Below are 17,504 nucleotides of genomic sequence, written 5' to 3'. Positions count from 1 at the left end.
GAATGAATTTTATTATTTCTTCAAGGTTCTTCACATATGTACACCTTAAGAGATATCAAGTAGGCGTAACATGTTCTCAAAAAATTAGGGTTGGCACGCAGAAGAATTTTGAGTCAGAGATTTTGATAGTTTTGGCATGCACTCACAAAAAGGTTGCCCACCCCTGCCCTATAGGTACTTAGTACTCAAGTATATTTGTGAAATGCTGCATTCTGACAGTGTTTCAATGTACATTAGCATAATAAATGACCTGAGAAGTTCTGCAATGAAAACAAACCTTAGCTATCATTGCTTACCCAGCATACCACATGTATGTTAGACCACGGGGCACTATTTTGCCACAGAATGCACACTGAACTCCCACACAACTCACTGTGGGAGATACTGCTCTGGTCTTACTTGTTACCCCCTAAATCCCTCAAACAAAGCATTTTATACCCCCATTTCTTTATTCATGACATTTCCTCCCATGGTATAATTGTTTATTGTGCAAGTAGATGCATAATACTTTATGTACAGCAATATAACAATGAGTTTGGGGTTTGGGGGGGTCACAAAAGCCTGAATTTCATCTTGGTTTGGACACTTTTTAGCTGTGATATGGGGCAAATTATGTAGCCTTTCTGAATTTCCATTTTCTTATTTGTAAGATAAAGCAACGATTCCCATCTCTCAGGGTTTTGTACAAGTTAAATATGATTAGGTATTTATATAGGTGTTTGGCATAGTACCCAGCACAAGGCACAGAATTAACAGTATCTACATTATTAATTTCTCCATCATGATCATCATCCAAATCAGTGGTTCTCAACCTTCTGGCCCTTTAAATACAGTTCCTCATGTTGTGACCCAACCATAAAATTATTTTCATTGCTACTTCATAACTGTAATGTTGCTACTGTTATGAATCGTAATGTAAATATCTGATATGCAGGATGGCCTTAGGCGACCCCTGTGAAAGGGTTGTTCGACTGCCAAAGGGGTCTCGACCCACAGGTTGAGAACCGCTGATCTAAATAAATGGAAGAAAAATTAGACATTCTCAAGTAGCTAATTGTCAAATTAACCAAAAATACCCTTTGTAATACTTTTAGCAAAAAAAATAAAAAAAAATAAAAATAAAAAAAAATAAATTTTTTTTCTTTTGAGTGGATAATTTGACTTGCATATTGAGAATATGTCTTGTTTTTAGGAAGTTATTTCAGAGTATGAAAAGGTATATTTAGAGTCATATGAGAAAGATATGTTAGATGATTGTGGAGTTAAGGAAAATCATATATAGCTTAAAAACACTTAACAAAGAGGGGATTGATGGTTCAAGATCAACCCAAGGAGCAGTTGCTGGTGATGTGGCATAAGGCGTTCCATTAGTTCCTATTTGGCTTGATATTTTTTCCCAACAATTTGAATAAATGTATATGAGGCACACTTACGAAACCTGAATATAAAAAAATCAGGAGTGGTAGCTAGTTCAACTCATAACTGAATTAAGATTCAAAATTATTTTGACAGGCTTGAATGTCCGGAAAGATAAAATTTAGTACATTCACATGTAAAATATTACGTTCATGTGAGAAAACAACAAAGTAAACCATGCAGAGAAAAGATGAGCCCGACAGCCTTTTGTTTAGAGGATTTAGTTGACCTTTAACTGGGCTAATAATTAGACATTGCTAATAGAAAAAAACAACAACAATAAAATTAGGCATTAAGAGCAGGAGAATTACCCAGTTGTAAGAAGGAAGTATATCCAAACAGATTAGGCAGCCTCATTTTTAAGAAGGATATTGAAAAACGATATAAGTTTTGATAAGATGGGGACCATCTAGCCTCAAAAGAACCAGACCAAAGGAACACACAATTTCTGTTATTTCTTGGGAGCTCTATCAACATAATAGGCTCATTGCAATGGAGTGAACTTTGTCTTTGAAATTCTTTATGAAAAGCTGGGTAAGAATGTGCAAGGACGAGATCCCTTCATTTGGTGGATGATAGGAATTCAAGCTCTACAAATACCCTGGACACCTGTGTTGGGCACACCGTGACAAGGCAGGGTTCTTGGGAAAAGACAGTAGTGCTGGGAGAAACAGAAGGCAGCAGGAAACAGGAAGACCAAATCTGAGATGGATTGACTCCATAAAAGAAGCCATGGGCATCCGTCTACAGGAGCTGAGCAGGGCTGTTGAGGACAGGACACTGTGGGCATCACTCTTTCACAGGGTCACCAGGATTTGGAGTGACTCAACAGCACGATACATGCAGGACTTCATAACATGACCTCTGAAACCTCATCAGTGACAAAGTTCATAATTGTGTCTGGCAAAACCCTTTGCAACCTCCAAGGCTCCGAAGCCTTTCGTCACCCTCCAGGGCAATGTGCCTCTGTGGTCTCTCTCTCTCCCCTCTCAGGGCACATACACCATTTGTCTCTCATTTGGCATGGATCACACTAGTTACCATTTATTGACTACCTATCCTGTGCTAGGTGATGTTATATATTATCTTGATTAAATGACCCAATAACCACGTGAAATTGATAAAATTATCCAACTTTAAGGTGAGAGATATGAAGCTGAAATCAGTTTATATCACTTACTTGCCCAGAGTCCTATCGTGAGTAGGTGGCAAAAAATGGACTCAAATCCAGACTTAGCCACAGAATCATACTCTGTCCACTAACCCATGGCACTTCTCTAACAATGATCTCTCACCTGACAATTAGTGCTCTGCATTGCCTTTTCTGTGTGTATTTATTCAATATTTTATGTCTCATATGCCTTGAACTAGATGATAAATTCCTAGATCAAAGGGCCATATCTTGCTTTTCTTTGTATTTCTAACAGAGTCTATTTCAGTAAACAATTGTTAACACCAACTATCATTACCCACTCATTAAGTACTTATTTATTGAGCAACTACTATATATAGCTGGCACTTTGCAAAGAACCAGACATAGAGCAATGAACAAGTGAAACAAGTTTCTAAAGAAAAAGCAAACAAGTACACAGACACAGGTAAATGTAAAAAGTGAACAAGTCGCCCTGGCTGGTGTGGCTCAGTGGATAGAGCATTGGCGTATGGACTGAAGGGTCTCGGGTTCGATTCCCATCAGGGGCACATGCCCCGGTTGCGGGCTCGACCCCTGGTGAGGGGCGTGCAGGAGGCAGCCGATCAATGATTCTCTCTCATCACTGATGTTTCTATCTCTCTCATCCTTTCCCTTCCTCTCTGTAATCAATAAAAATATATTTTAAAAAAAGTGAACAAGTCAATGGCTTCCCTGACTTTTGACCTGAGATACGATCAGTAAAAGACAGCAGCTGTGGTATGAGCAGAGGAAGAAGGTCTTAGGCAAAGGGAACAGCAAGTACAAAGTCCAAATGGGGAAAGCTAGCTCTGTGTTTTCAGGAACAGAACGTAGGTCCCTGTGGCTAGCAAGGAGCAAGGGAGGCATGGGTGGTATAAAGTTAGGTTGGAGAAGTGGACAGGGGCCAAATCCTGCACGATCTTGGCATTTTAGATTTTATTCTAAATGCAAAGAGAGGCCACTGGGGGATTTTTAGCAGGGAAAGTGACCTGACATGCTTTCCGTTATAAAAGATCACTCTGGCTGCTGGGTGGAGAATGGATTATAGGGTATACAAGCATGAAAGCAGTACTGGAGATGAGTGCAACAGTGCTGCCTCCAAGGTGGTGGCAGGTGCAATGCTAAGGAGTGGTCTCATTCAGAATGTATTCAGTCAGTAAAGCAAATGAGACTTGCTGATGGTTTGGATGTTGAGTGTTAGACAAAGAGAGTACATCAAGGATGACTCCTAGGTTGTTAGTTAGCCTGAGCACGTGGGTAGATGCTGAGATGGGGAAGATGGTGTGGGATAAGTGGAGAAGACACTGGGTAGTATATGAATGGGGGAGGGAAAAGTTAATAATTCTATTTGGGCCATATTTAAGATGCCTTTTAGATATCAGAATGTAAACCTCATTGTTAGAATGAGGGCAGGGGCTGAGTGCTGTAGCTCTAGTGCACAAAATAATATCTACTTTATAAGACGGTACTCAATAAAACCTTGTTGAATGAAAAAAGCCAAGGAGAGGTATTGAGAAGGCAACTGGATTTATGCATGTTTAAATCTCTTCAGTGAATGTAAATTCTTGGCAAAGCATAAATACTTTCCTGCTTGGCTCCTACATGTACATAAAGATCTCTAAGAGTGGTTTTTAAAAGAGCAGAATTAAACATCCAAATAGGGTCAGTTATTGTACTGCTGGAGAGAGGCTCAAAATCCCAGTCTCTGACTAAGGCCTACCTGGTCTTTCCTACAGTGTTCAGTGTCATTTATGACATGTGTGATGGCAAAGAATGACCTTGAGGAGTGCTGGACTGCTTCTCGGAGTTATTTTACTATTAATAATAATACTTCTCGCCTCTGTCAAAATTCTTATTTGTCTATTTTCCGATTTCCATCGGATTTATTCTTATTTCTTTCAGTCTCAAGATTGAAGTGCTAACTCGACCCTGCTTTAAACAAAATAAAACAGGCCTCCAATAGGTCAATGGCTTTGGCAGTTCTTTTTCTGGATTGGTTAAATCCTAGACACATGATGTGAGCTTCAAAAAGGCCAAGAGAATAAAAATATCCTGTCATAGTAACAAAATAGTTTGAATATTTAAGGTTTCAAAACCAAGTCTTCTAATGAAGCACAAGGATCAAATTATTTTTATTTATTTTTTTGTTAATCCTCACCCAAGGATATTTTCCATTGATTTTTAGAGAGAATGGAAGGGAGGGGGAGAGACAGAGAGAGAGAGAGAAACATCAATGTGAGAAAAATACATTGATTGGCTGTCTCCCCCATGTGCCTTTTATGTGACCTTGACCTGAATCTAACCCGGAACCTTTCAGTCTGCAAGCTGATGCTCTATCCACTGAACCAAACTGGTTAGGGCCCAAATTATTTTTTTAAAAATACAGAATTATCTGTAGATAACTGAGAACTGTCCAAGGTAAATTTAAATAAATGTGGTGCCTTGCTTGCTTGCTTTCTCTTACCCTTTCTTTACTTCCTTCCTTTTTTTCTGAACATGATGTGTTGTCAACTGGCTCCAGGACACATGAGCCCCCACGAATGACCTTGCTCTTAGAGCACTACCCTGCACAACTCAGTCTCTGTGGTTTAACTGCTTACTGTGTTTTTTAGCCCAGAAATTTCTGGACCAAGATCTCTGTTAAGCTGGGAATGTGCAGTGAAATGCTCTGGGGAATGAATACACTGTCTGCTCTCAGAGGTGTGCCTCCGGGGAGACGTTCTTTCCCAAGAAGAAATCTGGTTTTCCAAAGTGAGCTGAAATTTCCCTTGCCCGGAGGGAGCTTTATTAACCATTTGTCCCATGAGCGTTCAGGTATGAGGAAGAAAGTTTGCATAGCAGCCCTGAAGAGATCATTTTTTTGGCTATCTGCTTAAAAGGGGGAGAAAAGCCTTGGAAGAAAACTTTTCTAACACGGTTGAATGTAGAAATTTAAAACAAGATTTTTTTTTTTCTAAAATATTTCAAGGGAAGAAACATGTTTGGACATGAGGACACTAACCCTCCCCCACATTATCATTTGCCATACTTTTTCCTTATTGTGCTGAAATGGTCTTCCCTTGGCTATGACCAGACAGATATTTGGATGCTGGAATGTGCCAAAATGATGATTATCACTTACTAGAGGCCTGGTGCATGAAATTCATGCACAGGAGGGGGGGGGTCCCTCAGCCCAACCTGCACCCTCTCCAATCCGGGACCCCTCGGGGGATGTCTGACTGCCGGTTTAGGCCCGATCCCTGTGGGATCCCTCTCGCAATCCGGGACTGCTGACTCCTAACCGCCCACCTGCCTGCCTGCCTGATCGCCCCTAACTGCCCTCCCCTGCTGGCCTGATCACTCCTAACTGCCCTCCCTGCCGGCCTGATCGCCCCTATCCACCTCTGCCTTGGCCCCCGCCACCATGGCTTTGTCCGGAAGGAAGGCAAGACGACCGGAAGATGTCTGGTCAACCCAGTCTAATTAGCATATTACCCTTTTATTAGTTTAGATGATTCTGGCTGAGAGGACCCAGACTCAACCAGCCCTCTTCTGGGCAGATGGTTTATTTATTCATACAATTCTTTCCCAAGGAGTGAAGCTGCACCTTGGAGTTCTTTATAGAGGGAGTGGCCTCTAAACTGTTGAACTGACATCTGGTGAAAATGAGCAGATGGAAGGAACAAGCCACAACTGAGTGTCACTTTGGGCTGCCCACCTTTGTGTGGCTAGAGAAGCAGGTTGATGATTGCTTAGGTTGACCAAATGGAAGAGGTTGAGAGATCATGAGGCAGAGGGGTGAGGGGCAGAGTCAACAAGCCAAGTGGAATCCCTCCAAGTCTTCTAGGTTCTCATAATTTGGCTCCATCTTGGGCTCAAGACTGCCCCGGCGACTAACTAGTCTGAAAGAGGGGCCCAGACAAATGGTCTTGCTAAGAACTACCCAACAAGCAAAAACTGCTCTTGTAGGGCGAAGGAAAAAGTGGAACCGTTAATAGCCTCTTGAACCCGAAACCCAGTCCTTAGCCAGAGTAATCAATTATCTGTTACACAAAAGAGTGTCTGGCAGTAGTGTGGGCAGTGGAACCAAAAATTTGTTCTGTTGACAGACCAGCTGTAGATGCAGACCATGACGAGTTCCAACCACAAAGGTCATCAATGGATGAATAAGAGGACAGAAGCAGAGGCCATACTGTTTGAGAACTAGTGACTCAGGACTGTGATTCCGGAACATATCCTTCTCCCCCTTGTTCCACCACAGACCTTCCCAAGAAAAAGATGGGAAGGGAAAGGGAGTAAGGATGATCTTTAATCTCTATCTGCCTCTCATCTCTTCTCAACCACATGTGCTAAAGTATGCAATCTCTTTGGTGAAATTATATACAACAACAACAACAACAAAATCTCTTTGTCTCCTTTAGAAAAGAGAAATGGCTCTTCAATTTATTATAAGAGGAGTTAAAAATCAGTAAGATCAAAAGGCATGTGGGCTAGAGGTAGAGGCTGGAGAGAGGAAGAAACAGGGGGAGGAGAGAAGGACAATATGACTTGAGTGTCAAAGCAAGAGTCTTCGTGGGAAGGGAGGCTTTTCAACCTGAAAGGAGAAAGAGAACTCTGGCTTTTTGGAGTTTTAGATCAAGACTATAATCACAGAGATATGTCCAGATCAAAAGGGTTCAGGAAGACCTGCCTCCCAACCAAGCAAAGCAGAACTGAGCCCACCCCCAGCATGAATCTTGACTACCACCGCTTGAGGGCTGACCCCTTGAGCGTGCTTCAGTGTACTTGCAAGGAGAAAAAGATGATCTTTTCAGAAGTTACTCTGGTGTGCAGTCTCGACATTGGGTGGGAGAAGGGGGATGGGGACAAACAATGCTTCCAAGCCACGATCTAAACTGATTTTAAATGACTTATCTCCTGGGCTTCCTTAATGTAAGCCAAACCCTTTCAGTTATTTCATGACTGTACTTTCAATTGCATTGTACTTTTAACCTTATTTTCCTAAGAATAAACTTTATGCAACATTGCCCGAAAGGCACAGGGATTTTCTTCCCTTTCTCCACACCACAGTTAAGTCATCATGTAAGTATTTGTTAAAATTCAGGAAACTTGTAGCTCTTGATCATGTTCTACTGACAGTCTGGAGCAAGCTGACTCCCTAGACCATGAGTCTTGCTCATGACAAGAACTGGTTGTCTTCTTGTCCGGAATGTTCTCCCTTCCCCAATGTTCCCCCTCTGCCCTGGCTATCCCTTAAGGCCCAGCCCCACACTCCAGAGCTGAGCAGCAAGAGCTCTGATCTCCCACCCAGACACTTCAGCTCCCACCATCTGTGCCACTAACACTGCATGTACTTTCTGCCTTTTTTGGTAGTGGTTTGTGCCCGTGCCTGACTACAATTTAAGACTGGTAGCTTCTGGCAGCTGCAGACTGTTACACACTTTCCTTAGTGCTTATCCACCATGGTGCCCTGCTTCTGAGAAGTGCAGACGGTATGTTAACTGAGTGCACTGGCCTCTCCCCTAAGTGACAGACACCTCTGCAATGGAGCTAATATTCTCTCTCTTGTCTTTCAAATTCTCCAGTGTTCCAAGAAATACATCTCTTCCTTCCCTGAAGAAAGTACAGTTATTTTGTGTATCCAGTTTTGTGTGGAGAAATACTTTTAAACTATGCAAATATCTTGTTTCTTATCACAGTTTTGCACCAAAATTTTAGAATTCATCAATGGTTCTTGCCTATAATAATTTATTACTGGGGTTTCCTAATGGTGATTTCCTATTTCCCTCATTCCTTTTACACTTATTAATTGAAATTCTTTTAAAAATAAGAGCTGTACCTTACCCCCTCCCACTGATATATTTATTCAATTATTCATATCAGTATGAACTCATAAATATTTATTTTATCCTATAGATCATAACCCAATACTATGATTACTTATTTTGTTGTTTAAGCTTCACTTTCTTTATCTGTGAGTTAGGGACAATGACAACCGCCTTACAAAACTGTCCTTAGGATTAAATGGGATTTAAAAATGTGAAAATATCTAGTCCAGAGCACCTAGTAAATAAATGCTAGTTCCTTTCCTTCCTCTTCTTTACAGAAAGTAAAACCATGCTAATTTGGAGGCAAAACCATTCTAAATAGGTGAAAGTCTGAACTTAAGAATTCCCTTTAATGTAATGCAGCTTTTCCACCCTAAGGTATATAAACAAGAATTTAGCTATCCCAGTTTGCCTAGCAGAGGTCATTTGGGATCTGCCTATAATGACTATATAAGATTGATTTTTAATCTGCATGCCAATAATTTGTATGAAAATAGATGCTTGAGAATACTTGAAAACAGACTGTTCTCTTAAGTAGATTAAGTGTTTTCCCAGAAATCTTGTTTATGTTCTGAAGTTGCTTAGCTAAACTATTTTCAGAGATAGTCCAAAGCGTGCCTCAACCCAGCTGTGGTTCCGATGATCACTAACTCTGAATTAATGATATCACTGATTCATCTTGGATTCCTAAGGTTATAGCAGCGAATGGAAGAAATTCAAGTTTTCTTTCTCCAAAATTAATTTAAAATTAGATTTTAAAAGTTTGGGCAAATCACTTTTAAGTTCAGGTGGGATTTAAAACAATAACAACAACAAAGGATAAGGACGAGGTCCCACATTAAATGAGAGTGACTAGATCTGGAAGTTTAAAATAATTCACAAAATACAGTAAAATCCCATATGAAATCACACAGTTTACTGGAACTTTCATTTCCCACCCAGCTTTATTGATAAGGAGAATCAAGATCGTCAGGAGATTTATTTTAAAAAAACAGCGTTGGGGCAGTGTGATTTATAAGCTCTCATGCGGACACCCAGAGAGTCTGTTTTACTCAATGTGGGGTGGGGCCAGGAACCTGCATTTTTATCAGGTGCCACTCCACAATATGAGTCTTGATACAGGTGGGAGGCAGAATACCACAGCGGTTCAAAGCCCAGGCTCTGGGACCTGGCAGCGTGGGTTTGAATCTCACTATTGCCACCTACTACCTATATAACCTTGGGCAAATGATTTCATCTCCTTGTGCCTCAGTTTCCCCACTGGTAGTGTAGGGCTAATGACAGTATCTGCTTCCCAGGGTTGTGAGGAGCAAATCAATGGTATATGTAGCTGATTAGCAGGGCAGTGTTAGATGGAGATCAGCAATTCCCAAGGGTCATGGATCTCCCATTGAGGAACATATCTGGGCACAGAACTAACTGCTTGAGCTGAGCCCTTAACATGTCTACATCCACTGTGCCTCCCCATGGTCACTGACACTTATATCCATCATCTGGGTCATGATTGGCAGGCTATGGAGACTGTGAGGTGAGCTGCTATCATCAGAAAGTGTTTAACTAACAAAGGTGGATTGATCCACTGTCAATCAGAGATATACAGGACTGGAATGGGAGTATAATTTTTGCATTTACTACTATAATTGTGGAGTTAAACCAACCACCAACAACTACAGAAACTGAAAGTTGTGTTTAATCTTCAAGGCAAAAGAAATAAAGTCTAAAAGACAGCAACTGTAGAACAGAAAACTTTGAGTGTGTGGTCATACTATGGAGGAAAAGTGTTCTTTAAGCCCAACAGCACAGCATCCCTGACCCTTGCCCTGCATGGAAACCTGCCTCTCCTCCTTCCTATCCCTTGTCCTTGCTCCAGGGTCACAGCATGTCAGCCAGTTGGACCTCCTCCTCCTAGTTGCCACTAGACCTGCCTCCCTCCCAAGTGTTCCCAGACTCTGGTTACAGCTTCCTCCTCAGAACTGGCTGGTAAGGTCTCAGAGGCCTTGGAGGGACTTTCTGGGGGCTGGGGATGTTGATGGGATCAGAGGACAGGAGGGGGTGACTCACTGTCCCTCAAGACCACGTTCCTCCCCACTTTCCTGACCCAGGTGTTTGTGTTTAGTGTCTGCTGAGGAGGCCTGACAGTGGATCCTGTGGCCAGGGATCATGCTGACCAAACTCAAAATCGAAACATCTAATATTGAAAGCACATGAAGAAACCAGTGGGAGAATATTTGAAAATGGGCACAGGGAGAATATTTTGGAAGGGAGTGGAATAAAGTTGGGGATTGGTTTCCCAAAGGGAGAAGGCTTGTGGACTTGGTAATGATATGAGATGGAGATAGCATCACTTAGGCTTCGGTCAGTTAGAGTGAAGTGAGAGGGAGGATGACAATGTGTTGTTTATCTCAGTGCCTGGAAAGAAAGCAGTCATCATGGAAGCGGTAAGACAGACAGGTAGATGAGATGTCAGTAACAGACAAACCAAGAAGGAGAAATGCTTAAAAACCACTTACTAGCAATTCTTACAAAAACATCTGAAAGTGGCTCCTTACCTCATTAAATCTCATCACAAGATCTTCAAGGGCATTGTGCTCTCTGTTCTGGGAGTTAAGAATTGATGCTGAGATGGATGCTTTGAGGCAGGGCAGGGACCTCTGACATTCTGGAGTGCTCAAGTTCTGAGTCAAGAAGCAAAGATAGTCAACCGGCAAGACCCTTCGGTAGATATTCTGTTCCTGCTCCATCAGGATGCTGGCGACTTCCTCGGGGAACTGGATGAGGGGCTGCAGATCAATCAGCTCCTTGCTGATCCCAGCTGAACTTGAAGGGAGGGCACTGGAATTGGCCATAGAGGTGCCCGGTTGGCGTTCTGGAATAAAGCCACAGAGGTCATGGTCACACCAAGGTTGGTTTTCCTTACAACCGATATCTACTTGAGAGCCATTCATAGTCATGTAGGTTTCTTAAAGTTTCTGCAGTTCTATACTATCTTTCTTGTTATAGAGACCTGATATCTGCCCTGCTGCTTCCCCTGTCCCCCTCCTTGGGGTTATGGGTAGGAGTAGTTTCCCATTTTCAGAAGTAAAATTGATTTGGCACACCATTCCCTAACCAGTTCACTATCACACTTGCAGAATAGCAGGGAAAATGTACCGTTTGATTATTCATCCTGCAGTGCTAACCATCAGAGTGAAAAGAAACAAGGGTGGGTGTGGGCACAGCAACTGAAATGAAATGAAAGAAGGCTGTGGGGGAAGAGGCATGTACATGTATGTGCACATATGTGTAAACATGCAGGAGAACTGGGGACTCTGTACTCAAGGTTTCAAAACTTCATGGTCTACTCTGCAAACATCTCACCCTCAAAACCCGGATTCCACCGAAATCCATTTGGGGATTTGCGGGGATAGACCACCTACCAAAGTAAGAAAGGAACAGGAAGAAAGGACACATATCTAAATAAATAAATCTTCCCTGCCCCACAACTGGTAGTAAGAAGATGGCATGGGAGAGGAAGTGGGGGGGGGCATTATATCAAAGCATTTAATGCATTTGTAGACTCAATATTATTCCCTTAGCACAAATTCACTTTATTTTGACCACTCCCCTCCCCTCCAATCTGTCTCTTAATTTCCTACCTATGTCATTTATTTATTCATCTACTTAACCAATCATCCATCAATTCATTCAAAAAACTGAAAATCTGAATCCTAGAACAGAATTTCCCAAAGTATGATCCGTTTTGTGGCCACTAAGTTGGGGAAAAGTCACATATTCTTGTCACAAATTCTATTCCTGGAAATAAATGGGGCACATGGGTACACCATTAGAGCTTCAAAGGGGTCTGCCAGTAAAGGAATCCATTTATATTGCTTAACCGAGTATTTCTCCAGAGCCATACTTTTATATGCTACTTACTGTGCCATTCTGTGTGACTAGTGCTGGCTGGAACCACTTCAGGAAATGCTGCCCTGAGGGCCAAACTGTTCTTGCTCTCCGCCAGTTCACATCTTTTCCTTCCTGGCAGTCCCTCCCTGGCCAGCCCTCCTTCATGCTTCTCATGGTGCTTCATGAGGGGACCATGTTTGGTTTTCCCAAGATCTTTCTTACATTCTTGATTTCTTAAACACCCTTACTGACCCTTTGACAGAATAAAACTCATCTGTCTTCTGATGACAATGTATTTGTTGGCACAGACTGACATCGGGCCTGGACACTAAACAACAGCAAAGCTAATGTAAAGGTGAAGGAATTAAGCAAAAACAAAAATTAACTTGTAGACACAGACAACAGTATGGTAATTACCAGAGGGAAAGAGGGGTGTGGGGAAGTAGAAGAGGTTAAAGGGAGTATACATGGTGATGGAAGAAGACTTGACTTGGGGTGGTGAACATACAATACAATATACAGATAATTTGTTATAGAATTGTACACCTGAAACCTATGTAATTTTATTAACCAATATAACTCCAATAAATTCAATTAAAAAACACTTCTTCAACATCCAGACTTCAATATCCTTGATTCTTTTATCTCTATTGCAGGAAACTTTGGATCATCACTCCGAAGTGCTCTGTCTCTGTATTGCTGAGTTCTGAAGTCATCACCCCTGAACTGACCTCCATTTCCCTTCCACCTTTTCTACTAAACTTTCGCTGCCTCAGCCGACTTCCAGCTGCTTGGCCTTGGTCTGGTTTCATGGTCAGCATTTTAACATGGCACCCACCAACTCCCAGGATTCCCTCACAGGTCACCTTGACTTTCCATCAAATGCACTTCCCAAACCTCAATCCTGGGCAAACTCAGCCAACTATACTTGGCTTCTGGGAGGCTAAATGATGATAAATGTCAATGACAATCCCTTAGGATGGGACCCTTGCTGAACTGTGTTACCATACTGTAGCCAGGCCCTCAAGGCAGCTTCGAACGTGACATAAATTTATTTATTTTTCCCTAAATAACTCAACAAGGCCCACCTCAGTTTGTGATAAAGTCTATTGAACTTGCCTCAGTGGTTATCTCCACCTCCAGTCCCTTTCTTTCCACTGACTCTCATTTGCCCACACAAATGTTCCATTTCCCTTATTCTTAAAAAGAAACCAATAAACTTCCCTTGTCCCTTAAACTCCAAATCACCTCTAGCCTCCACTTTATTATGGACCTTCTCTAAAGGGTAATCTACATTCCTGATTCCTTCCTCTGTAAATATGGTGACCACATCTTCTGATTCAAAACTCAGGTCAGTCTGTTCAAAGGAACAGGCTAGTGAGGATGCAGGAGAGAAAAAATAGATACCAGGTCTGTCTTGGGAGTTCCTAGGTCTTAAAAAAAAATAAAATATTTTATTGTTTTTTTACAGAGAGGAAGGGAGAGGGATAGAGAGCCAGAAACATCGATGAGAGAGAAACATCAGCTGCCTCCTGCACACTCCCCACTGGGGATGTGCCCACAACCAAGGTACATGCCCTCGACCAGAACCGAACCTGGGACCCTTGAGTCCGCAGGCTGACGCTCTATCCACTGAGCCAAACCAGTTAGGGCAGGAGTTCCTAGGTCTTAGATCACTGTGTTGACAGGGCATTTCTGCTGATAGTCTGGGCTCTGATGTTCCCCCTTCAACTCTCCTAAGCAGTCCACCTCTTTTGAAACATAGCTCAGGAAAAGTTCTTGGTGGTATTTGCTATCTAATTAAGTGAAGTGCTCCCTTTTGGAGGAATGCTTCCAGCAGTGACCTAAACAAATTGTGAGGAGAAAGTCTGAGCTACAGTGCTCTCCTCTGATGCAAGCCTAAACTAGTTTTACATACAGGGTGGGGCAAAAGTAGGTTTACAGTTGTTCATATGGAAAATAATATAATAATTAGTAAATAATGATACAAGAATAAACTCTGTTTTGTATACTCACAACTATAAACCTACTTTTGCCCTACCCTGTAAATTCCGATCAGAACTTTCTGTTTTCTCTTTTGTATGAAAACTAAAGTATCCAAAGTATCATTTCCTTTTGATTCTAATAGGTGAATACGGAGTACAATGACTTAGTCTATCAATTTTTATCCATATTTTGGAAAAAGCTACCAAAAATTGACTGCATAAAAAAACGAAGACTACCAAATTTGGTTCACTGTAAGGTCATATTTGAAAATAATTAAAGATAAGGCAGGAACTCAAATCTATATAGCTTACATGTCCTCATTCTTCAACTTTCTGAAAAGTTTACAAAATGACTGGATTTCCTGAAAAACTGAGTCAGAATGTGGCCTGATGACAGAGGCAGTTTCTGGATACAAACAATTTATGGGCAAGAGAATTAGCCATATATAGGAAGTCTTCCCAGAAGTAACCAGCTTAAAGACACGATTTCAAAGTACAGCACTCTGTGAAGGAAATGAAAATAACTCCCAAATTTTATGAAACCAATTATTTAATATGTAAGAGAAGAGATAATGTAATGAAATATGTAAGTAATGTAAGATAAGATGATATATTATTAACTGCACTATATCTTGAGATATGAATCACATGCTGCTACAATGAATAAAGAATCTAGTAATTGGTGGGGAATAGCAATAAATGAGACCTAAAAAACTGAATAAATGAAGAAAAAGAAGCCCGCTCAGTGGGACCCTAACAAATGTAGTGTCCCCATGTGTCTCAGTATAAGAATGACATCACTCAAAGGAAACACAAATCTGATGTTTGAAACCTTGAAACATAATATAGACCTTTAGTGTACGTTTCCTTAAAGCAGGATTACTCAGGAATTTTTTTTATCATGACCACAAAGAAACATCCCAGAAATCTTCTTGGGACACAATTTTCTGCCCTCCAAGTTCCACACTTTAGCAGCTGTTAAAACAAACTAAAAAAGATATTAGCTTTGTGGTTATGACAGGCAGGAGTGGAGAGAGGAGGAATTGGAGGAAGGTGGTCAAAAGGTATACATTTCCAGTTATAAGATAAAAAGTACTAAGGATATAATGTACAACACAATGGCTATAGTTAACACTGCTGTATGGTACATATTAAAGTAGTTAACAGAGTAAATCCTCAGAGTTCTCATTACAAGGAAAATAATTTTTCTTTTTTTAAATTTTCTTTTCATTATATGTATCTACATGATGATGAGTGCTAACTGAACTTATTGTGATAATCATTTCATAATATATGTAAGTCAAATCATTATGCTGTACACCTTAAATTTCTACAGTGACATATGTCAATTACATCTCAATAAAACTGGAAAAATAGATTTCCCACCTTATCGCATTCTTGCTGACCTCTCCTTATAATTTCCTCCTTCCCCTTCACATGCCGTGTTACCCCAACTCTCAGCTGTAAGTCACATCACCCTTCCTCTCTGTAATATGGGCAACTCTACAATGGGTTAAAGGCCCAGTAGCTCTATGACCCTGGATCCTTCCTCTTTATTTGTGGAGCAAATTTCACAAAGCCCACTGAAAACTTTAGTTCTCTTACTGTGAAAATTTTTTTTAAAGTTTCTGTTGAATAAAATTATCTACCTCATTAATAGTCAATGTTTGCTCTCAGCTCCATGCTCTTTAGTTAATACTTACTCTACAGCAGAATAGGGCTATATCTCTAGACACTGTCATAACCTAGAAACATCTCTGATGAGACACAGTATTTTCAAGTTTTCATTCCCTGCTCAAATAATAGCTTCCTGAAATAGTGCTTTATATGGATTAATTCAGGGGGTAGGCAGTATCACTCATGGGAGGCTCACATAAGGTTCCATAAGTAGTAAGACAGGGAGCTAGGGTTTGAATCAGAGTCTATTTGACTCCAGAGCTCATGTTCTTGGTCATTCAGCATATTGCCTGTGCAGCAACAAAATGCCACATTGAATTCTGGTTTTTAGATGCAATTCAAGTGATTTTAGTTAGTATAAATCAACTTCTTGTGCTTGTTTATTTGAAGTGAAGTGATGTGATAAAATGAATTCTTCAAACTCCAAAGGTAAGGATTTGACCCTAGAGGGTGGACAGTTTCCCTCCTTGCTCAGCCATTCGTTCAAACACTACATTATACCACGCTAGAGTGGAGCACACAGGAACTTAGAAGTGCCCTCTCTTATCCTTCTTTTAAGTTCCTAAGAATGTTCCCATGTTTTAAACCAGTATTTGCCAAAGGGTGTTACATTGAATTTATGCAAAACATGGTTCCTTGGTTAATAATTTAGAGACATACCAAGCTGAACAAAGTTAAACAAGCTCTCTTTTTCTATTTTAACTGCAGGACTTCTCAGAGCCTTTAACAATTCCCACAAGGGGAATATGTTATCATAGCTCTCCTCAATCTTGTTGTCAGGTTCCGTATCATTCACATGGGAATTAAAGTCTCTTCAAAACTTTGGTCATCACACTTAGTGATTCCAAATGGGGGAATGAGGCCTAAAGTGTTCATGAGCTTAGTTGGTTCCCAAGGAAGCTTAGGCTGCTGTGTTACTGGGACCCTATGGAAAGGCCTAAGAGTGAGAGAGGCTTATTTAGGAAACTACAAGTCATTCCCAATGGCTGAAGCATATTTTAGAAAGATGGAGCATCACTGTAGAAAGCAAGGAAGAAAGCTTTATTCTCCAGAAGGCACAGAGTAGGTGTGGCTCATGAAGAAACAAAGGCAGATGAGGGTAGCGGTTAGCACTTATTCAGAGATGCTGGTTCAGATCCAAGCCCACGGAAGAGGCTCTGGCTTGGGCTAGAGCAAGTGTGTCAAACTCGCGGCCCCCAGGCTGCATGTGGCCCACAACGAATATTTTTGTGGCCCAGCCAATATAATGGCATGTAAGAAAACATTAATTTTATCATTGCTCTTGTTCTATTTTATACTATACTTTTTGAAAGAAACCTACGTTTCTATGAAAATTGAAGCGTATGTTTTTTTGTGGCCCACATAAACTTAAACCTTGTTTGTTTGGCCTGTGTTGGCCTTTGAGTTTGACATGCTTGGGCTAGAATCTTGAAAACCTGCTACTTCCCATTTCATTTTTTGTTGTCTTGGTCCCTATCAAGACTAAACACATTTGGTTTATCTTGCTGTACCTCCTATGAGAATCTAGAGTTTATAAAATAATCTCACATCATTTGCATAATG

At 41.0% G+C, this 17,504-nt stretch overlaps 1 protein-coding gene across 4 annotated transcripts in view; it reads right to left on the bottom strand.

Moving 5' to 3' along the window:
- PLCE1 (phospholipase C, epsilon 1) overlaps nucleotides 1–17,504 on the bottom strand; it is a 255,192-nt gene that overhangs the window by 109,529 nt on the left and 128,159 nt on the right. For all 4 annotated transcript variants that reach the window (XM_005884057.2, XM_005884058.2, XM_014531564.1 and 1 more), the window contains exon 3: nucleotides 10,944–11,260. In XM_005884057.2, coding sequence (XP_005884119.1) covers nucleotides 10,944–11,260 — 317 coding nt within the window. The remainder of the gene's footprint in view (nucleotides 1–10,943; nucleotides 11,261–17,504) is intronic.

The sequence above is a fragment of the Myotis brandtii genome, unplaced genomic scaffold (assembly GCF_000412655.1).
Source record: "Myotis brandtii unplaced genomic scaffold, ASM41265v1 scaffold810, whole genome shotgun sequence".
NCBI classification, from domain to species: domain Eukaryota; kingdom Metazoa; phylum Chordata; class Mammalia; order Chiroptera; family Vespertilionidae; genus Myotis; species Myotis brandtii.
This window is presented reverse-complemented; position numbering and strand designations above follow the sequence as displayed.